The sequence below is a fragment of the Molothrus aeneus genome, chromosome Z (assembly GCF_037042795.1).
Source record: "Molothrus aeneus isolate 106 chromosome Z, BPBGC_Maene_1.0, whole genome shotgun sequence".
NCBI lineage: Eukaryota > Metazoa > Chordata > Aves > Passeriformes > Icteridae > Molothrus > Molothrus aeneus.
This window is the reverse complement of record NC_089680.1, coordinates 65843054-65866601: the sequence shown is the minus strand read 5'-3', so window position 1 is coordinate 65866601 and position 23548 is coordinate 65843054. Positions and strand designations below refer to the sequence as shown.

The window sequence follows — 23548 nt, the reverse complement described above, 5'->3', positions numbered from 1 at the left end:
CTAATGTAAGTTTTTATAAGCAAGCATCTGTAAAGAAAAGCCTTTTCTATATATAAGCAATATTTAAGCCATACTGGAGGGAATGTTATTAACATATATAACTTCAGGTTTCTATTTGTAAATAAAATAGTATATTACAATCAGATGGCAATGTATTGTCTATATTCAACAGTATTTTACAAATTGCAAGTGTTTGTATCTAATTGCATGCTAATTTTAAAGTTCTTTTCCACAAATCACTTTAAATGAAATACCAAAATAATTTTGGTGACTGTTAAAACTTCAGTGCATTCAGATGTTTATAATTTACCTGGATGATTTTTCATTTTTCTCTTTTGTTTCTAATTCAATAGAGCAAGATAAATAAAAGATAGAAAATACTTTTTAGGTTGCCTATTTTTGGTCTATCTTGTAGAATATTTTTTTCTCTCTCCAGAGCTTTGTCCATTCATTTTTTAAATAACTCGGGCAAATGAGAATAACTCTGTAGCACCAACAACAGCAGAAGATTTTTTCCAAATCCACTAAGCTGATCTGCTACACCATATTTTTAACACCTGAATGTATTGGTTTCTTTGCTAATTTTATTTCTATTACATCTTCTTATTGCAGTTTTAAGTCTCATAAATTTCTAATGTTTTTTTTAAAAATTAGGCTCCCTAGGAGTGAGTAGATAACTGTCAAAGCCACCCTAATAGCTTTTGGCTCTAAAATAAATTAAAAGATTATACAGTATGTTCTTTTGTATAATTTATGTTTTATATAGGTATTAATAGATAAATATTCATTATATATGTATATTACATAATGTATACATATAAAAATAAAAATATAATGGAAAGTTCTGTAAGAAGACTTCTTCTTGGTAATCCTTGGCTGACTGATTGATTTCTACTCTGTCTAAACCCCTAAAGAGATTGGAAATTTTGAATTCCAATTCTTGCACATTTAAGTGCTTTTGACATTAATGAAAGAAAGAAAGAAAGAAATGCAAAAATTATTTTTGCATGAATTCATATGTGTCTGTAGTGCCCTGGTGTATGGATGATATCAATCATAATTAATTTTTAAAAGCTTTTTTGTCCAGGCTTCACTGAAGGCTGACCAAATGCAGTGCCTTGTACGTTTGCATTTTAGGTAATTACAGGAAGAAAACAGAAAGACAGTTAAGCCTTACAGAGTTTTATTTTCAGTTAAATTGAAATCAGACTTATTGATTAAGGAAGCACTCTACAGTGTAGTAGATGCATGTCATTAAAAATATTTTTAATTGGACATAATTGTGTTCAATACACCAGATTTCCAAACGGTTGTATTTGGTAATATTGTGCAAAACCTGGGGTATTTGTTTCCAGACATAAAAATTACTTCAAATTAAATTAAGACTAGGCCAATTATCAGTTGCTTATAGCAAAGATATTTTTATTTTTCTGTTATAGCAACCTTAAACTTGAAGCTAACACCCACATAGCAGCCGCTGGGTTCACAGCTGAACATAGACCTTCCCTCTGATGGACATTTCTGTCTGTAGCAGCAGATGCATTTATATGTGTCAGTTTAATTTAATCAGTTTAAAATAAAGTGAGGTTAAATTACAATTTGCTCTTAGTGGTAGTGCACTATGGATGAAATTTGTCTGGTTTTGTCAACTATTCCAGCTGATCATCCAGAAGATGTTTCCGTTTTCTACAAACCTGGTCCTTTCAACTTCAATAGCCAAGTACCATTATAACCAAACAAAACAGTTTTGCTTAATACAGCTCAAGGTGTAGGGATGATTTTCCAATTCCAGTTGGAGACATTATACTTTATCTTTTACAGAGTAGGGGCTGTACATCAGTTGATTTCCATTCCACAAACCTAGCACTGGAAAAAGAAATATGGTATGTTGCTTTTGCCAAAATAAATGGGACTATAAAAAGGAGAAAAATAATTGGATGCCTTGTTAAATATTCAAAAAAAAAGAGAAGTTCATATGTCAAAGCCAACATCTTCAAACTACTCGGGGTATTTTTGTGTATCCTTCTCTGCTTAATTTCAGCATGTCAGGTTCTTCCCTTTGATCGCTGACCATGTTTTTAAGCCTGGCTGTCATTAGTGTTCAAACACACTTTTGGCTATTCACTGCTGATTGTGCTACAACTTCTCAAGTCACAGAATTCAAACTTAGTTTTGTAAGGGTTTTGCTGCATGTTTCCTCATTAAATTACTGCCAAGCTTTTGAATAATAGCATTGTATTCTGATTATTGTGAGCCAGTGCACAGAGGAAGAAAAGCTGTTGAGCAATGCAAACATTTTCTTAGCTGAAACTTGTGGCTTAAAATGTTTTGCTCATACAAGCAAGAGACATGTGTGTACTCAGTAAAAGAACTTGAGGATGAAATAGCCAAGCTCCTTGCTGCACTGTGTAATCTTTCATGTAAGCCTGCCTGATTCCACAGGACTGCCTTGAAGAAGTATTTAAAAAAATGTTTCAGGGAAGATTAGAAAAATATTAACTGATAAATCTATTGTCTGTATAAGGTGAGTTAATTATTATATGGAATGCAGTTAGTGAACATGTGAATAAATGCAGTGTATCCAGGAAGAGTTGATACAGCTGCTAAGAGAGGTTGTACTTCAGTACTTTGGAGAAGTCAGGAGGCAATAAAGAAGACCCAGTTGATACGGTCTGTTGGGATTTCCAAGAAGCATTTCCCACAAGGGAAGGTGATTTTTCAAAGAGGAAAGAATCCTGAACTGCAGGATTCCTTGCCACAGGATGTTATGGATGTTATGTTCTGTGAGCTACAAGACTGATCAGATGAACTTACAAGAGTACAGAGGCATAAGCCCCAGTTTAGAAAATCCCTGGCCACATTTTTCATGTGAGCAAAGTGTTCTGGAAAAGTATTGTTACATTTTCACTGGTTCTCATGGCCCTTCTTTATCTCCCACCGCTGAATGCTGATAGAAACTCCATAGTGTGTCTTTTCTGTGACCCAGAATGGTCTTCTAAGGGTGTAGTTCCACACATGGAAATTTCCAGAAAATATGGTCACTGGAGTTTTCAAATGGCATCGTTTCTGTGTTTGATAGATGAACTGTAGTAGTATATGACTTCAGTATAACATATAACTTCAGTATAACACTCTTGTCAAAATGTTTGGTTTTCCAGAGAGATGTCTGGTAATCTGGGGACAGATTTTGCCAGTGTGTTCTAATGGTCTTTAGTGTCACTTTCATGAAAATATTCTCTGTTTATTTTCTTCTCTTTGTCAGTTTTACATGAAGCACTGAAAATATCAAAATATGGTTGTAACTTTACAAACAGTGGCAAAATTTCAAATGAACTTAGATTATTCTAATGTAGTGGAAGGCTTTCAGTATTTTTGCCCTACTTCAAGTCTATAACATTTTGTGTGGAGGTACAATGATCTATAATTACTATAGTTTTTCCTATTGAAAAATGTATTCAGAAAGTTTCTAACTATCCCTACTTTTTATTATAGTGATATTTTAAAAGGTGTCTAAAAAAAAGTACAAAGTTTATTTTCTGCTATATACGTATTTATAGTTTGAAAAATTAGGACTTCTTTTCAAGAAATGTGCGGGAAAGAGACCAGGAAATTGGTATTGTCCTACAAATATCAGTGAAACTGTAAAGAAACTACATAGGTGCTTTTACCATACATACAATATGTCAGTAACAAAATTCAGTTAATATTTTGGAAAACTGCTGAAAGAAAGAAATTATGTATTACTTCTCCTTCCACAGCTTCTAATAATGTTTCTGGCATCTTTTGGCTCATTTGTTTGCTAATCAAGTCGACCTAGATATTTATAAATAATCCAAATACCCTCACTGCTGTACACCAGCAATGCAGTTCTTTGCAGAACCACTGGAAAGTGAGGTGGGTTTTTCTCTTCTTCTAGATCTCATTTACATGCTGATTAGCTAAAATCTATATCTTGTATATCAAGAGCTACCAGCTCTTTGAAATTCCCCTTTTTTTTTTTCTTCCCCTGAAATTCCTCTTTTTTTTTTCTTCCTAATTTGGGAATGTAGCATGAACAGAACCGCCCCATAGCTGCTGAAAAATCAACTCTTTAAAGATATACACATTACTTGGAATAAGTCACTCCTTCATCTTCCTTTTCAACAGCTGCCTTATAACTTGGGTTAAAAACTGTGTGAACATCTTACCCCTTGATTATATACAGGTGGCTGACTTCTACACCAGAAACCTTGGCCTTTTTTCTTAGACTGAGATTTTAGCTGCTAAAATTTTTGTTAATAAATCCCAGCTTGACTTCTTGAGTCCATATGTCTGAAAAGTGCTACAGTCCATGGCGACCAGGGTGACAGTGATTTTTATCTTTTGTGTCATTGTCATGTCATGACAAAACCTTCCCAGCCGGTTCAGATCTCTTGTCATTTTCTCCTACATACCTTTTTTCAGCCCATTCAGAACTTCCAGATCCTCTTTCTTTTCCTTTAATAAAGGTTCAAATTTTTCTTTTAATTCCTTATGACTTTTTTAACTCTTTCTTTATTTTTTACTGGAAAACTGTTTGTGAAGAAAAAGTGACAGTGAGACACACCATCGTTCTTACAGCACCAAAATGAACAACGAGAAAAATTTGAATTTTAGAATACAACTATAGAATGTATGGCATGAGATTTCCTGCAGGGTTTTATAAAACTATGTCTTACTGACTCACAAAATGTCCTGTTAATCTCAGTCCTGTCTTAGTAGTATTATTTTTCTGAAAAAAAAAAAAATATTAGTAGTATAAAGTCAGTTATTTTCTCTGAAAAGTGAGATAGGATTTTTTTTTATTTTGCATTTATTTCAATTTTATTAATTGATTCTTGCTTCTTCTGGAAAAAGTAATTAAAAGAATTCTTATAGATTATGTCTGTTAATTGGTCTATTTATTTTGATTGGTAGAAAATATATAGGAAAATATGTTTATGTGTGTGTTGGTGTGTGTTTGCACCTGTATGTACTTCCAATTTGAAGAGACAGCTTTTACATTGTTGAGAATTATGAAATATAATATCATTTACAAAGTACATGAGAACTGCTTCTCAAAACTCAATTTCAGCATTATTCAGTGTGTGCATGGAGCTGAGGTTGCCATCTGCAGAGCTATTCATTTCATGCCTTTCATGTCTTTCCAGCTCTGATAGCCATTGGGAGATACAGCATGACAATAGAGACAGTGGATGTTGGATGGTGCAAAGAGATCACGGATCGTGGAGCCACCCAGATTGCTCAGCGCAGCAAATCCCTCCGGTACTTGGGACTGATGAGATGTGATCAGGTAAGGAGCCTTTTCCTGACCTGGTGCCTCATTCTGAGTGTGATAGTGTTCCTGTGTGTGTGAGGGAGGCAGCAGGATTTATGTTTTTCTGAACAAAAATGTTCAGTATTCACTACTCGAGCAACTGTTCTGGTGTGCTGTGTTCACATAGACAGCTCAAAAGTCACACAGAGGGCTAGAAGGAGCATTATAAATGTTTGCTGATGTAGATTTTCAAAATACATCTGTAGGTTACAGTCGCAGCCTGAGGTGCTCACAAGTTTTTTATAAAATCTGCCCTCTGACAGTTTTGAATACTTTTGTCTGAAAGTGGTTGGCATGTCATGTTATAACTGTGACAGACTACTTTGTTTCTTAAAAAGAAAGGGAAAAAAAATCTTCAGTGTAACTTCAAGAGTGATATGTCTGTGCTCTTGATCGTATATCATGGTTTTAAAAACAGAAGGACAGAGATTTTAAGGAAATCATAATGATAAAAAGAGAAAAACAGACTGAGTCTCTTACTATGTAGCTTTATACTCAGAGAATAGTAAGAATGTCTACAAGTTTTAGCACTTTATCATTAGAAGAAAAATAGTTGAAGCCAGTCCATCTCCACTTTACCCTGTATATAGCCTTCAGAAATCACGTTTCTGTTTAGAAGAGAGATCAAGCCCCAGGAACATAGCAGAATAGCTAAAGGAAAAATCATTGGAGGTCCAGAGTCTCTGACCTTAAGTCTTCACATAACCCTGCAGGGATTGTTTCTTTTCCAGCCATCATCAACAAAACATCTGGCTTGTGATGCCCATCATAAGCATCTCTCAGGCTTGTGGATTTCTGATTGGATACTCTCTATGGAAAAACAGGTTTTAGTCTAAGAAACTTCATGCTCCAAACCATTACCTTGCATCCTTCACAGTGCACTATAGAAGACAGTGACAAAACACAGTATTTCAAATGGCAAGGAATAATAATGTCCAGGTCAGTGGTGAAATTAGAAATAGCATTTTGCAAAGCCAGCCTTAGGCACTTTCCAGTTTGCAAGAAGGTTGAGCACTTTGGAAGAATTGCTCTGTCTATCAAAGCTGAGTCCACTTAATCTCCTAAACATTAGTGTTTTATAAGAGCCAACAGACAAAAAGAGTGTGTGAATCTCTTTGATGGATTGTGCTAAGATTATGTACTTAGAGAATGTTTAAAGGGTAACTTGACCTTGGGAATTAGACCTGACCCAGAATCATCTAACCACTTCTGCACATGTATTTATTTTGTGAATTTAGCTAATGTTGAACAATCAACAAGGATCTAATAAGTGCAATAATTTTATCCTGTCTTTAACTGCTATAGAAAATCAATGATCTTGATGTTGAAAACAAGCTCTACTGCCTCATAAGTTAAACTATATGTCATTTTCATAGACATGTACTACAGTCTGTATTCCTTCAATTGCTGGTAAATGCTTTTCTCGTTTTTTAGAGCAGTATACAACACCTTTTGTATTAAAAAAAAGTCAACTGCTAAAAGGAAAAAAAAAGTATTACTTAAGAAAGCTTCAGGGAAGATATAAAAGCACTGTTGACTGTGTGTGCCTTGCTAGTGTGTATGTGAATCTGCAAGTATGCAAAGTATGGTAGATAAAAGATATTAAGAAATTCGTAAACACTGTTACCGTGAACAGTGTAGTAGCGGGACTACCACTGGGAATTATTTTCTTGTTTGCAAAGCTTTGATGGGAAGAATAGCTCCACAGACAGAATGAAGTAAGTATCCTTGACTTAAGGGATTTTTGGCAGCTAGAAGATGCCAACTCCCTTTTTCCACTGCAAATGAACAGAGAAATTACTGAACAAAATTGCGTTCTCAACTGTCTCTCCCCAGTATCATGCAGAACTAATTTTTTCCAGTGGCTGCTCTATTAAATTAAAAATGTCAGTGTCCAGCACATCATTAAAGAGAATTCCTGAGTGGTGCTGAAGGGTTTATTTACACTCCCGGTTGGCCAAAATTCTTGTCTTTGTACTGTTGTCAGCTTGCAGTGAAGAGAAGGTTTGAAGATTTGTCCCATCTAACCAGGCTTCCTTTTCTGAGGTACTGACTGTTATGCTCATACCAGGTAGCTTTTATGCCTTTCTAAGAATTCCCAGGCATTTGGAAAGGAAGTACTTAAACACAGTTACATAAGGAACATATGTAAGTAGACTTCAAATGGGTACCACTAAAACACTCTTTATGAGCCAGGCATTTTGGAATTTCTTTGATATGCACTTGACATAAATTAGAGGCGTCAAGGGTCCTCCCCAGAAAGATCAAGAGAGGCTGTGAGCCTGGGTAAAGACAGTCTCTGTTTTATGCCATTGATTATCCAAGTGCCTCCAGGCAATGTGTTTCAGTAGATGCAAAGCATTATTGATCCACACCATGAAAATAATCAAATTATTCATTTTTCATCAAACTGCTATTGCCATGACCTTTCTTTTTATCATTTTTCCTACCATCTTACATGCACACCACAGGAGCAATATGGTCTTTGCCTTAAAATAGATGACATTGTGTTGAGAAATATAATTTAAAAATGCTGACTTTACTATGAGGTCATCATAATGAGAGCATATATTTCAGTTGGGACTTTTCTGTATCAGATGGGATTCATCTAAGAGACTATCATCCAGACCTCCTGAAGTGTGAAAGTGATCTAGTATAGACTCTAAGTGTTCTTAAATACCTACATTCTGGACAACAGAATTCACCACTGGTCTGCATTCCAACATGAACAGGTACTTGAAGCAGCTAGGCCCCTTCTCCCTTCTGATCTCTCTCACAGGACAGGTTATCGACTGTGCAAATAAATTTTTGTGTACATGGGTATGTGTGCATCTGTGCAGGCACCAGGCAGCCCTCAGGACTGCTCAAGTCATATGTTCCATGGAAAGAAAATGTTGCTATTCTGAGTCTCTATGTCTTTTGAAAGCAGTAACAGATAAAATCAGTAGATATTTAAGGCCTAAGCAGGACATTTTAGAGGCTTGTAATTGGAAAAGGCATGAAAGAGAAGGCATTTCTGTTTTGCATTCTGGTGTTCTGCCTGTGTTTGCACTGTGCCGCGCTTCCAGGGGCAGTGAGCCAGGCTTTGTTCCTTCTTGTCAGCTCTTCACAGTGCTCTGGGAGCAGGGTGCAACCACAAACTCCCCATTCCTCTGCACAGAGGAGTGCTGTGCTGCTGGGGGCTGCAGCCCAAGGTTGTGTTTTAGGACTTGATGTGGCTGTGTTGGAGCACGTGGTGGGTTGGTGCTGCTTGGGAGCCCAGCAGCTCTTGGTTTGTCACCCGGGAAAACACCAAGAAAAGCATAGCAAGGGGTTATATTAAATTCACTTCAGGTTAGTTCCCCACAGCAGAATGAAAACATGTGTTCATTCTTCCAACCAAATTTTAATTGTAGCTCTGTATTTTTTATCACAGCTTAGGAAAGGGGATATTTTAAAGATAATTGAACCTTTCCTTTAATTACTTTAAGTATCTTGAGAAAGGTGTGGGCAGTTACAGGATGCTTTCTTTCCTCCCACAAACACTGACATCAGAATTCCTAAGAGCTTTTCTTGCATCCTAAGGGCATAAAATGATGCCTGCGTCAAAATAACAGATTTAAATGCACATTTCAAGTTTTCCTTTCTGAACACAGTGTACTGTACATTCCTATCATTAAACTAACTTAGATCCTATTTACATCTTCTAGTTAATTAATTAATTAATTAGGTATATTTTTTTATTTCATATTTTAAAAAATGGAGGAAAAGGGTGATGTTCTCCATACTATTTATTTCTAGAAATCATTTGAAAGATGTCTTTATAGCACTTCTTTTTTGTGCTCTCACAAGAAGTGAAACAGCTTTATATAGTGGCAGCTTGAAATCTTTACCCTTAGGGAAAATGGTTGGGTATCAACTAGGAAATAGGGACTAAAAATTTGTTGTTTCTTTTTTTTCTGGGTGATAGTTTAACTGGTTGAACAATGTGTCACAATAATCTTCCTGCAACTTTTCTCACACACAATTTTCATATTTCAAGATCCTTTTCCTATAACTGTGGTGCAATTTGTAGCAGTTATCAACAGTGCTCCCACGTAAATGTAGGAGACATTTCTTGGGTAAATAGGCAGAAAAATGACACTGAAAAACAGAGGCCACAAAATTCAATATTCACCACTATGTGTGAATGAAATGAAATAAAGAGAGTCCAACAAAGCCAGCTGTGAAAGGATACACAACTTAGTTAATAAATCATGTTGGCCCTTATTCCTTGCTTTTTTTTTCCTTGCTTTTTTTCTTTCCATTTTTTCAGAGGAATTTCTCAGAAAAGACATGGTTGCTTTTCATGAAAATACTTCTGGAAGCCTGTAGCTTATTCCAGATGACTTTCTCAGATAAATTGTAGCATATATTTCCTATTCTAGTTTTGCTGAGATATTAGAGCACAGAAGTTGATGGTCAGTACAACTGACAAAATGACAAACTATTTTATGTTCCCAGAGGCAAAAAGATAGATGATCCCTAAAAATAAAAAATGGTCAGTTAAGAAATCATTTACATCTTAAGTACGAGTAAGATTTTTAGATTATATGTGAATTTTTAATATAATTTATCACTTTGTCCTTCTACAAAACCTGTTTTACAAATATTTGTAAATACATATTCAGTGAAGACCACAAATCATTAGCAAAGTTAGAAATGCAGCTCCTGTTTAAGAGAAACATTTTGACCCATCACTCACAAGCTTTTACTTTACACAGCTAATCTGCAACTGAAGGTAAGTGAAAAAGAGCATTATCTCTTTTATATATCCTAGGTTCTAGAGATAAATCTTTCAATTTCCAATACCTTTTTGAGCTTAAGGCTTCTTAATCAATGGCAGAATAGTGAGAATACAGAGCCATGGCTTGTTTTAATGTAATTATCACAGCAATTTGCCTTCCACTTTCAGAAAATGCTATCATTAGCCTGATCAGAAAACCTGCCAAATTGCTACCATTTCTTCTTTTATGTTACAAGGGGTTCATTTTGAGATTTGAAATTATGGTTTTGTGATTTGAAGAGGAATGAAAATATCCAATCCTTCTCTTTAAGAAAAATTCTGTAGCCTTTTTTTCTCTTAAATTACTATAATTTGTTCAAGTACGTTGCTGCATATTAAAAAGGAATTGCTGTATTTTTTAAATTTTTATATGTATAATGTAGGAGCTGCAATTGATACATCTCTCTATGAATAATGAAGATTTTAGATTCATGAGATCTGTGAATCTCATTAGAAAGAAACCACAGCTATCCCACAACAAAAGAAGAATAGCATTTATTTCACTTTGGTTTTCAATACAACAATTTTAAAAGTCTGAACAATACTACTTTTGGGTTTTCCCCCCTAGCTAACTAGGATAACAGATCCATTATGTGTGTAAACGAAAGCATCTGCTAAAATATACACACAAAAAGAAAAGGTTTTTATACAAGCTAAAGATTTTGCTCTTCTAGTTTAACTGTTTTTTTGCTAAAAGATTTTTATTCTCCAAGCTGATTCCTCTGCAGCAGTTCTATGGTACTGGGCTGAAGATGGAATTTTCCAGAATTAATGAAATTGTCCTTGTTTCTAAAAAGCACCCACCTGAACCATGTCATTCTCTAAGAGAAAGATGGACCCTTAGGTGATGATCAACAGTTCAAAATCATGATAAGGCCAGCTATTAAGGAAGAATGCAATGTGAACTGGTCAGCATCTTTATGAATAAAAAATCAAAAAGGGAGAAATTTATTTAGAAGCATTGCTCCCTGGAACTTCCAGTTATTTTTGCCAGCTGGCAACTTTTGAGAAAGACTTCTCTGTTAGTTTTACATGCCATCATTTTGACAGATATTACAGTAATGTGCTCAAATTATTTTTAATGTAGTCAAATAGGAAGGAAAATATTCAGTGTTATTAATTCAACAGGCAGAAAGTAATCTGAAAGAATATTTATCACTGTATAAATTACCACTGTCATTTCACTGCATCTGGGTCTTTATTAACTGCAATTTTTAGAAGAAAAAAGTTTTTGAAATGTGTGTAATACTGAAATGTGTGTAATATTTTTACCTGGAAATATTCCATAGGTGGAGTCTAGAAGTTAATCTGATGAAATGGACAGAATTAGCAAATCAAATAATCTGCCAGCCTGAAGGGCTCCTATAAAGTGGTTTCTCTGCTTTAATAGAAAAATAAAGCCTCACAATAAACAAAGGGAATTGAGAGTGAAACCTTTGTTACTTACACAACTTCAATAAAAAATAGTGTGTTGCAGAAAACTCTGCATCCTCACAGAGATCTGAAATGGGTGTTGCTAGTTCGCAGTAGACTGGGAGTTTGGGGCAATACCATTCACATGAGAAAACTACCACAACAATGAATTTCATTCCTTTCAGGTGAGATTTAAACAAGAACTGTAAAGTAGATATACTCCACAGGCAACCTTCCCACACTTCCTGAAATCCTTCCAGAGTGCTACCGAGGAATATTAGAAGACTTGTGCATTCCATTTATTTCAGTTCACACAGCAGAAAAGATTGCAGATATTTCAGTTTACCTACTCCTTTACCTTTACAAATATAAATGGGTAATTAATTTCTAGGATTTAACACAATTTAGTTGTCAAATGTCATGATAATAATAACACTGTACAGACTGTACTTGCTGATTTCATTATTTATGAGTCTACAAATACAGTGTTTTTGTGTGTGTGCAAATGTGATTGTTTTTCTTCCTTTTTTTCAATAACATCATCCTCTAGGTCAAAACACATTATTTTCTCAAGGCGTAAGGAACTTTATTTGGACTATAGGATATTGTGCTAATATTGGTAGTGCTGTTATTTTGTTAAAGTCCTAAACAAGGGTTCTGCCCCTGGGCATAAGGGCAACTGAAACTCTGTGGAATATGTCTGCCTTAGCTGATCAACTGCACTTCACACAAAACGTTTCCAGAAATCTTTAATTTTGTTATGGCTACAGGCAACAGTTATAATTGGGCCACCTGAGAATATAATTCATTCAACTATTAGCAGAAAAAAAATATCAAAGTACACTTTTTATAAGATACTCACTTGAGGAAGCAAAATACAACTTAGAGAAGAGAAAGACTGTGTGAAAATGTTTTGCTTATAACTCTAAGTGTGTATATATTGGATTTTTTGTAAAACATTAGAGAAATAGTAACATAAAAGAGTTTTCCATATCCATCATTATGGATACACACAATGTCTATAAAGTCATTTCTTTAACCATTGCATGCATATTTGGCTTTCAAGCAATACTTCTCTACATGTATTGAGACAGAAGTGTGCACAAATTCCAGTAGCCCTAATGCTGATATACCACTCCATAAGTAAAATGCCAACAATATTGTAAGAAACCCTTTGGAGACAAATCCATTTGCATTTCTTCTGTGTGAAGTTGATTTTGCAAATGTTTGTATGTAGAAATGTTATGATAATACTTGTGCCATTTTTCTAACATAACTATCTGTATGGCAGCCCTAAAATCTTTTGGTCTGAATGATACCTCTCACCTGCTAATATTTCCCTAAAATTCCTAGCAAGTACTAGATTTCTAAGATTAAGCTAGCAGTTCTATGTATTACTAGTGCCTTTCTGTGCTGATATTGCTGACTCAGGTTATTATGATTCAGTCTGTTATTTTTTATTAATGATTGATCTATAAAGTTGTGTAATTGTAGATACCAACCTGTGTTGTCCTCAGAAATCAGCCAGCCAATGCCCCTTCCAAGGGCTTCATTAGATACTATGCAGATATTATTTTAGCTGTCATCCTGAATAGTGGTCTGAGGGACACAAGCACATTTTGGTACGAAGTTCTAGTAATGCACCTTTGCACTAATCCAGTTTTGCAAGCTTTAGCTTTTTTATTTATATAACTGCTTATTGGTTTCAATTATTAACTTGGAATGGAGATATTTTTTTCTTTTCAATTATCAAGTGAGTTTGTCATTAAACTGAAGTCATTAAGATGTGAAGATTTTTAGGTTTTGTTGTTGAAAAAGATCTATCAAACTCTTTAGATTATTGCTGAATACTCATACACTGCATAAAATTTGCAGTTTAAGTGATGACTCTACTCTTGCTTTTCAGTATTGCTCTAGATAACACAGACATTCTTGGCACATTTTAATGGCTTTAGAGTCTGATCCTGATGCACCTGTAGGAGGAGTTTTGGAGATCAGTATGAAATCTTAAAATTCTTGGCAATGTAGTGAAAGAGTATCCAATCCCAGAGAAGATTTCCAGGACATGATATCAACTAAAGACAAGCTGAGGAAAAGTAACTAGGAAAGTCCTGTTTAGGAAAAGCCCTTATACCTCAGTTTCTGTTCCTGAGCAGTGAATGGAGGTGTCAGTCTCATTAAAAAAAAAATGCCTAGTTTGGCTGATGGTTTCAAATGTAATCTCTAATTTACCTTAACAAGATTAGGAAAACTTGAATTCATCCTTCGAATTTAATAAGATCTGTTGTAGGAGCATAACAAAAACAGTAGGTTAAAAAAAATCCTGGCCCTTTGAAATCATTTTATATCTTTAGAAATTCCTAATTTTATAATCTAGAAATTAAAGAAAACAATGCTGAAATTATCACTAAACCAAATGACACAGCAAATTTAAATGAAAAAAATAAAATTACCTAATAACTATTCTTGCTTACATTTTGGATTCTTCATGAAGACTTGTGGAAAGTGGCATAACATAAATTTCTGAAGATGTTCTGTGTCAGACAAGTGATGTTTCAAATCAGTAAATGCTGGCAATAGGACTAGATGAGTAAATACAACATGCTAGATCAAAATATGAATGAATATTTTATTGTGAGTAGCTTTCAGTTTACTCTGGGCCTGAAAAAATCAGCTCATAAGTGTTGGTTACTTTATTATAGGAAAAATATTCACAGAATGGTGGCAGTTTTCAGGCTTTCTGTTATGGGCAGACCATTTTACCTAAAGGAGAGTAAGAGTGTTGAGCACTGATTTCCCATTTTTCTCGGTATTTCAGCCACATTTTGTGTGTACATAGCAGAGTGATGGTGAAAGTTCTCTAGAGAGGCACTCACAAAACCTTTTTGCCAGTGTACCATTCCACAAGGACTCAAAGGGTGTTCTTGTTCTTCTTTCCAAGATGAACTCCTAATTATCACATGAGAAATGTTCTCTAGCAAGGATAATATTTAAATACTCTCTGCACAACCACACTATCATTAGGTGAAGGAGAAGTTAAGGAAGTCCTACCCCAGATAACATTTGTCACAAAGTCAAATGCATTATTCTGGGAAATAGGCAATATGTGTTCAAGTGTCTTTAAGCAAAAAGTATTCAAAATTATGACTTCTAGGTCATAATCTAGGCTCTAATTGAGTTAAAGGGAGATTTTCTGCCATTTTCTGTAAACCATTTTCTCCTTTGTTTTGTTTTTTCAATCTATTCCTTGGCCTGGAATAAATAGTTATTTCAGGAAGAAAAAATAATTTTCAAACCAGTTCTTTGTTGTTATTTTGGTTTTTTGTTTGATGACCAGGATTTGCAAAACCTATTACTTTCATTCTTAATGATACGGGCTGCATTCTCTCATTATGCGTTAAAATATAATTGAAGAGCTATTCAAATTCAGATGAATGATTAAATATTAGATAATCTACGTAGTTTATCTGCAGACAGTAGTCTTTCTTTTGACAACTCAAAAGATGAAGATTAATGAAAGTTCTGTGAAAGAAAAATATAGCATTTTACATCATATTAAGATGTGGAGATTTTTAGTTTTCATTCATTGAACAAGAATGTTTAAGCTCAGTAGGGAAAATTGTTCTGTTTGTGCAATGAACTTATTTTGGGAATGACATTCAGTTTTTCTGTTTTATCACCAGCCAGGCTGATCTTAACAAAGAGACAGAAGCTTGTGCTCTAATGGCTGGGCATAAGACTTCTTTTCATCTCAATCCTACCACTAGGGAAATGATGACAAGGATCCTCACAAAGTTGACTTAGATATTACTTTCCACATTCTTTATTAACAAAAAATAAAATTTTATTTTCTTTTTTCCTGTTTTTCAGATAGTGCAGTTTTTAGCCCAGTAGTATGGAGAGTTTTAAATACTAAAAGTTTTTCATTTTTTTTTTGTGTCTTACCTGACTTTTTTCATGGCAAAGAAAAGGTATCAAAATATTTAGAAAGAGAATATTTTTTTTCTCATCTTTGGATCCAGGTTGGTTGTCCCACTGCCAGTTTTTTTTTTCTCCTTCTTCTGTTGTATAATCTTACGTTGAATTTAATTTGGCATAATTTTTAAGTCCTTGCTTTTTACTCTCAGTATTAAGAATATTTATGTTTAACTTAAAGTTACATATATTTGATCATTTATCATGAAGCTTGGTAAGGTATGTTTTTCCTTTATCATGAGAGTAAACTCAGTTTTTCAGACTCAAAGTAATTTCTTTCTTTATATGTTATGGTTCCAAATACATCCATAGGATTTGTCATTACTTTACTGTTTAACAACAAGTCATAACAAAAGTTGTTGCCTAGGATTAAACTAATAATTTAAAATATTTGCTTAATGCTCCAGTAAAAAATTGAGAAAAGCTTCTACTCTTCAGGCTTTGGTAATAAAACAGCTGTTTTTGTCAGTGGCACTTCTGCAATGGTTTTATCTGCCTTCTTCAGACTCATGTTTATTTTGTAACTGTGTTTGGCACTTGATGCCAAAAGCTTCCTTCTTCTGTTTAATAAAGTATTAATAGCAAATAGCAAAAAATTTTATCTAGTAATAATTGTATCAGAAAAAAAGTAGGACAAACAGTTAGAGGTGTTTTACCATAGATTTCTTCATAGGTTTTTAAGACTAAAAGATACCATTGTAACATCCTCTGTCTTCCTAAGTGTCATGGGCCATGCCTAAGTTAGCCTGGTATTAAATATATCAGCTTAAATCTAGCTAGGCTGTACCTTGGGTACATGTCCTGAGTCCAATACATCTGGCATGGAGAGTGTTTAACTACCTTCCTGTGGGTGAGCATCATCTTTGTAATGAATTCGCTTTGTTTGTTTCTTGTAACGGAGAAAGAATATGCATATAACACTGGCTCTAAAGCCATGATATCCATGCTGTTCTAACAAATAGTGCCCAACAATTAAGTGCTAAGTCACAATAACTTCTATGTACTAGCATAATTTGCAGCTGTCTAGTAGATAAATAATGCATCTTCTTCAAGCTCCCCATTAAGAAAGAGCAAAATAAGTCACTGTTGGTTGTAAGCCTCTTTGTTGTGGCTGAGTTAACCATTAAGAGGAGTTGCTGGTAGCCTGGTTGATTCTGCCATGGGTCTCTGCAGCATAACTCTAATGAGAAGAAACTTTTGGCTATTTTTTGGATAGGCATAAAGTAGCAAATTACTGCTACTTTGGGGATTCTTGCCTTCCAAGCAATATTTTTGTGAATTGTAGCTTACAATTTGTGAGTATGTATTCAGCTCTAAATATCAAATATTATGGGGGACTTGTGCTACCTCTGATTTCATTTTGCTTTTTCAAAGTCACTTCTTGTTTTTCAGCACTGAAAGATTTACTGTAACATAGCAATTTGCCAGAGAAGTACAGTTTGTGCTGTGAAGTTAAACCAGTTTTCTATCCAAGTCAGTCTCAGCTAGATGAAACTTCCAATGAAGATTGAGTATTTCTATTATCAAAGTAGAAGAACTGGCTATTAAACCTTTCATTTATCCTTGTCATTGGGTGCAATCACTGTTCAGAAGGAAGCTCTCCTTGTTATCTTTTAAGGACAAAAATATTATTAGATACTGTGGTTACCGTGCTTTAAAAATATTTTTCACAAGACAGATCTTTAATAGTAGTAAACATTTTTCAGTCTGGCTTTTTGCTTATGGCCTTAAAAGTGGAACACTGAAGGAAGAAAAGCAAACAATGCCATCAGTTGTACATGCTACTGATGTAGGTGAATCAGTAACTGTAGTTTCAATGCATTTTAAAACACCTATTGTTCAGCAAAGATTTCAAAGAGAGCCAACTAGAAGTCATGGTTCTTAGGTTAATCTTTTATTTGTCTAAAGGCTGAAGAAAGTTGTTTACCTGAGTGATATGAACTGCAATTGTCTTTAAAATAATTGACAAATTAATCCCCTCACAGCACTGGAGTTGTAAGGGTGTTAGGTTTAGCTGGGTTTGTCTGATTACCTTGTTTTGTGAAGAATAAAAGTGCTAACATTGATGTCTCAAATTTAAGAAAGACATCCCAGGCCCGACCATCTTGTATGTTTTAATTATTGGTACCAATTCTGCAGTGTTATCCTCACAAAAGAAGGCTAAAAAAAATCTGCCAGTGATGTATGTGAAGACATGCAGGACTTTTACTTTTGGAAAAGGGACATAAAGGAGTAATTGATCTACCTGCAACATAGAATAGTTCATATTTTTCCCCATCTTTAGTCATGGTATCGATAACTTTTCATTTCAAGCCTGTTGATAGCAACCATACAGTGCAAGTTCATTTCAGTAAAGTTAATTGTGGAGTTACTACTTAGCATTTTTAAATGTCTCCCAAACTGCACCATAAATTAAGTAATAGATGTAATCTATTTTCATTTGCCAAAGCCAAAAAAAATCTCACATTTTTAAATGTATGTCTGCTTGAGCAACTTTGAGTAGATAGGTTCTATTTCAAGTTAGAAATCTGGGCAGCATTTTGTTACTCTCAAGTTACTCTGGGCAGCATTTTGTTTAACCTGGATGATAAAACCTCTTCCTTTACAATGAAATCATAGTGGGGTTTGATTTTGGTTTTTTTTCATTCTGGTTACAGAATGTAACCAGACATTACATTCTGTATATTTTTTTGTGATAAATGCACCCAAACCTATAGTAAGAATGAGGAGCCCCATCCTGGAAGTCCACCCAGGAGTCCGATGCTTTTCCATTCTTCTAGCTTGCCTATTGTTACCCTTTTCATTCACTTCCTGCGACTCACAGGTTCTGTTCTTCTGTTGCAGGTGAACGAGGCCACAGTGGAGCAGCTGGTGCAGCAATATCCACATATAACCTTCAGTACTGTGCTGCAGGATTGCAAGAGAACACTGGAGCGGGCTTATCAAATGGGCTGGACACCCAACATGTCTTCTGGCTCCTAACTCTCTGTACCAACATGTTCCACTCTGCTGCATTCGGTAGATCTAATGGGGATTGCAGAAGGGTTTATAACCTTTCATATGATGCAATATAGTTGTGAGTTTACAGAGGTTACAGTAAAATGGCAAAAGCCGTACACTGATTTTAACGTACTGTACAACTAAGTACAAATATTGAAGCAAAACTTTAGAAATGCATTGTGGTTTTGTTTGCATAAAAGTGATAAAAGCCTTTGACAAATTTCTTGAAGTGGATTCCTACTAGTTCTCTGGATAGTTTGAGTTATAGATGTTAAGCTTGCTTTCCTCTGTTTACTTTGCCTTGGTCATGTGTGTTTCCTTTGATCTGTAAATGGTAACTCAGTGCTAGCACCAGTGCAGTTGATCAACAGAGGCATGTGTTGAAACTGGGAACTAAACTTGATGCTTTTTATTTACTAAAGCTATGCCAGAGGTTTTAAGATATAGAGTAATAAGAAAATCTACAGTGAATTACCATTTTCTTATCAACATATTCCTTTTCTTTCTTTAAATATAAGAAGCTGTAGTGATATTAAAATCTTTCCACCTTGACATTTTAATAATGAATAACACTGCTTACCCTAACAATAATAGCGAGCTACACTTCATGAAGACAAAGAATAGCTGAATACAACAACTATCAGAAATAAGTTGGTGATGCTTATTATATTTGGCTGAAAAGATTTTATGTCTATTTTAAATTAACTTGAATCCTCTGACTATGCTGTTCCGTTGATGAATCGGAAAATTCAGATGAATGGGTATAAGTCAATAGCAGGATCCCTCTCATTTCCTGTGTGGTTTTCTTTTAGAATGGATCTTCCAATGCAAATAGTGATTACCTTGAGAAGGCCATCTAAACATGAGTCCCATCGTGGGTATCTTTGGTAGGATCAGATGCTTCTTAATACAGTGTGTGCAAGGAGATATCCAAATTAAACACGTAATATGATTCATTTTCTTTGTGGAACTGTTATGGTTTAACCCCAAACAGCAAACAAGTACCACACAGCCTCTCTCTTACGCTCTCTCACACATTGCATTTTAAGGAGTTAAATTTTAGCAGGGAATTGTGAAAAATACAGACATTGCAGCTTCAATTTGGAGTTGCCTTAACCTTTAGAGTATTACCATTTGGTTAAGAATGCTGTCAGGTATGTAACACTGGATATTTGTTTTTAAAAGGTTACAGCATTTAAATCCATCTATGAAATGCTTAAGCTTCAGCTGAAAAGTTGCCATTATTGTCAAAATGTTCTGCTAATCCAGAAGGCCTAATGCAGCATAACATAGAAGCTTGTTTAGTATGGCTGTGTAACCCTGTAAACCTATTTGTTGATTTCCATAGCATAATTTTTTACAACAGAAACATCAGCTCACATTACTTCCAGTGAGGATGTTGAATGTTTTCTTATTAGACTTTTCAAAATGGGGATGAACTAATTTCTCTGGAAAAAAAATATATCGTAAAGATTTTGTTTAAAATAAGTGGTAAATACTTGTGAACATGTGTAATGCTATGCTGTTTATTTACTCCTAAATGGTAACAATATTTTAAGAATAAAGCCAGTGAATTTTTTTTCAGATATAGTACAGAATCTTAGTCAATTTTCTTTTAATGTCTCTTAATGAGTGCATTAAAACTATTTACACAATTTGTAAGTTTCTATTTTTTTGTGAGACCTTTGATCTTGAAATAAATTTTAATAAAATAAGGAAGATGTGATGTTTTCTGTTTATCTGTGCTTCTAACTGTACTTAGACTGTACTAACAGAGAGTCTGAAATCTCCATTGTTGAATAGATAGAACTCACCTGGACATGATCCTTAGTAAACTAGCCCTTCTGTGACTGACAGAGTTTAATTAGATGACATCCATAGATCTTTCTCCATCTAAAATGTATTGTAACTCTACAGATTTTAAAAATAGTATGGGTCTTTTAAAAATAGGTTGGTTCTCTATTCACTTCAGTCATATAAGTCACTTCCAGTAGTTTTGCCTTTTAATGACTACTCATCTCTCAGCTTTATGAACATAATCATCTATAGATCTCACCATGACTAGTTAATTTTAGTTTTATGTGATATAAGAACTCTAGATAGAAATATGTTTTTCTAATTGCAGTGTTGACACAGATAGTTCCTTGATTTACTTTTATTAATAGTTTCCAAAGTAGTTTTAGAGGAATAAATAATACTGCACACTCATCTTTGACATGTCATGCACGGAAAATATCATTATGGTGGCAGAAAGGCTACTGCCTCTTGTAAAAATAAAAATTATCCCTGTTTTCTCATATGCAAAACTTAGAGTGAACTGAAAAACTCATTGGCGGCTTCTGGATTCCCTAGGTCCAAAAGGTCTACTTTACTAGAAAAAATATGTCCTTTTTTCCTTCAAATTCTTTATGGGAACCTGTTGTTAAGATAGGGTAACCTGTGGCTCAGCACTTTCTCATCAGAAACATTTCTAGGATGGGCTCGTTCAGCCTGCAGGAAGGGCTGAGACAAACTCTTAAATGTTTTTTGAATTAAGGGGTAGGTGGTTGTAGGAGAAAGACAGATAATGTTTCTTTTCAGTCATTCACGCTTTAAATCCAGGTGTAATTAAGGCTTAAAGCAAACTCAGATAGTTCACCTGGTGGTCATTCCACCCATCTCTCACCACCCAAAGGGTATGTGGAGGTGACTGTTCCTGTGCAATTTGTCTCACCAGAGGGAATGTCTAATGTGGTGTTTCTCATGCAGGTTCAAAGTCACTTTTCCCAGGCTCCCAGATTAGTGGGAAATCTAGTGAAATGCCAAATCCTAGATGGCATACCTCCCTTGTTATCAGGTGCTCTGTGCAGTATAAGGCATATTCTAGTAGTCTTTGAACAGGGACAAAGTGTATTTCTCTCAAAAATACCAAAACTGTGTAGTTGAGCCAGTTATGCCTCATCAGATGGGGTGAATATCTTCAGGCTTACATGTGAATGTCCTAATACCCCAGGTGGGAGTTTTATACCTGAGCCAGTTGTGCCAGGGAGGACATGGGCATGGTAAAAAGTTTATCCCACCTCACATGATCTGCTTCTTATCAGCCTTCTCTGTTGCCTGGCTCAAAACCCAGCTTGCTGCCAAACAAAGGTTGGTTTGTTGTGGCCATCCTCCACTGGTGGTCATCCTCCACTCATTCACCCTCTCTGCACCTTGGCTGTTCTTAGGCAGATCAGAGATTTTGCCACCACACATCTGAAAGCTCACCTTCCCACTTTGGTTGGGGGTGCAAATCTGCCCCCAGCAAATCACGTGCTGCTTTTGCCAGTGGCTGATTGAGTCACTAACCTCTAACATTTTGGTCTCTCACACTCCCCTGCAAAGGATGCACATGGACCTGTTGGAGCAAGTCCAGAGGAAGCCACCAGGATGATGAGAGGGATGGAGCAGCTCTACTTTGAGGAAGGGCTGAGAGAATTGGGATGGCTCAACCAGAAGAATAGAAAGTTTCAGGATGAGGTAGCTCTGGCCTTCCAGTGCCTGAAGGGAGCACACAAAAAAAGATAGAGAATAATTTCTACATGATCATGTAGTGACAGGTCAAGGGAAATGATTTCCAGCTGAAGAACAGTAGGTTTAGATTAGATACAAGGAAGAAGTTCTTTACTGTGAGGGTGATGAAGCACTAGAACAGGTTGGCCAGAGCAGCTGTGGATGCCACTTCAAGGAGGTATCAAGGTCACGATGGAGTTCTGAGCAACTTGGTCTCTGCCAGTGTCAGAGGGATTGGATCAACCAAGTGATCTCTAAGGCCTGATCTAACCCAAGATATTGTTTGATTCTATGAAAACAAGCTTCAATCTCTTTTAAACAAGAAAATAATCCTACTTAGAATAATTAACAGTTAATTTTTTCAGGCTGTCAGCTGGGCTCCTCATGAGCTCAGTGATGTCCACCCAGATTATCAAGATAAATATGGCCTTGGTGAGTCTTCATAAACTGTAGTTTTGGCAGGAGCAAAATCAAGAGAAGCAGCAGGTCACATACACTTTGGTTTTATGAAAATAGAAACCAAAGTAAGCTTTCTTCAGGTCATGGGATCTTGAATGAGGAAAGGAAAAGGACTATTACATCTAATAAATAATAAGAACAGGATAGGATAGGATAGGATAGGATAGGATAGGATAGGATAGGATAGGATAGGATAGGATACACTATTTCTATTGGAAGGCACCTGTAGTGACCAGCTAGTCCAATTATCTGACAGTGCTGAGTAACAAAGGGCATAATCCAAAAGCCTCTTGAACACTGACAGGCTTGGGGCATTGATCATCTGCCCAGGAAGCCTGTTCTTGTGCTTGACTACCCTCTTGGTAAAGAAATGGTTATTAACAAAATAATGCTTTGCAAAGCAACAATGGTGAGAGCTTGCATGAAAAGAATATGATGTTACCTGACCTTTTAAACATTCAGATTTGTATTTTAAAGCAGGTGAGGGTTTATACTGCTTATTTATGAAACCCCATATTAACAGAGAGTCACTTTAAAGCAGATCCATTTAAAGAGTCCACTACAATAAAATATTTTAAAAAATGTTAACTTGCCTCCTGTAATTTTTTTCTTACAGCTTTCTCCCTGAGTGATCTGTGATACTGGTATACAGGTGACTGAGATTTTTATTTGAAGTTCTGGTATACTTAGAAGCAGAGATGTGAAGCTCTTTTTTCAAACCACAGACACTGGGAGATTCTCCAAGCTTGAGCATGTGGAATCAGCCATGGATTGGCACTACTGAAAAACCAAATAATTCTTTGTGATAATAGCTGTGCTCTGCCAATCTAAACAGGGTAGGTACATGGTCACATTTTGTGACTCATATTTTATGAGGTCTTATATTTCCAAGTCCTGCTTTATTAAAAGCCTCCCTGTAGTAGGCTCTTTGGATGTATTTTCAACACATATAATCATTGTAGATTACATAGTTGCTGAAAAACTGGGGAAAAGTTCAGATGTTCCTCTGGCTCTTTGTCTGCATTAGGCTC

The 23548-nt window shown here is 35.4% G+C and overlaps 1 protein-coding gene across 1 annotated transcript in view; it reads left to right on the top strand.

Moving 5' to 3' along the window:
* FBXL17 (F-box and leucine rich repeat protein 17) overlaps positions 1–23105 on the top strand; it is a 271635-nt gene extending 248530 nt beyond the window's left edge. The window contains exons 8-9 of the mRNA XM_066569489.1: positions 5169–5311; positions 18372–23105. Of these exons, the coding sequence (XP_066425586.1) occupies positions 5169–5311; positions 18372–18509 (281 nt within the window). The 3' untranslated portion in view covers positions 18510–23105. The remainder of the gene's footprint in view (positions 1–5168; positions 5312–18371) is intronic.
* The last annotated feature ends 443 nt before the right edge of the window (positions 23106–23548 follow it).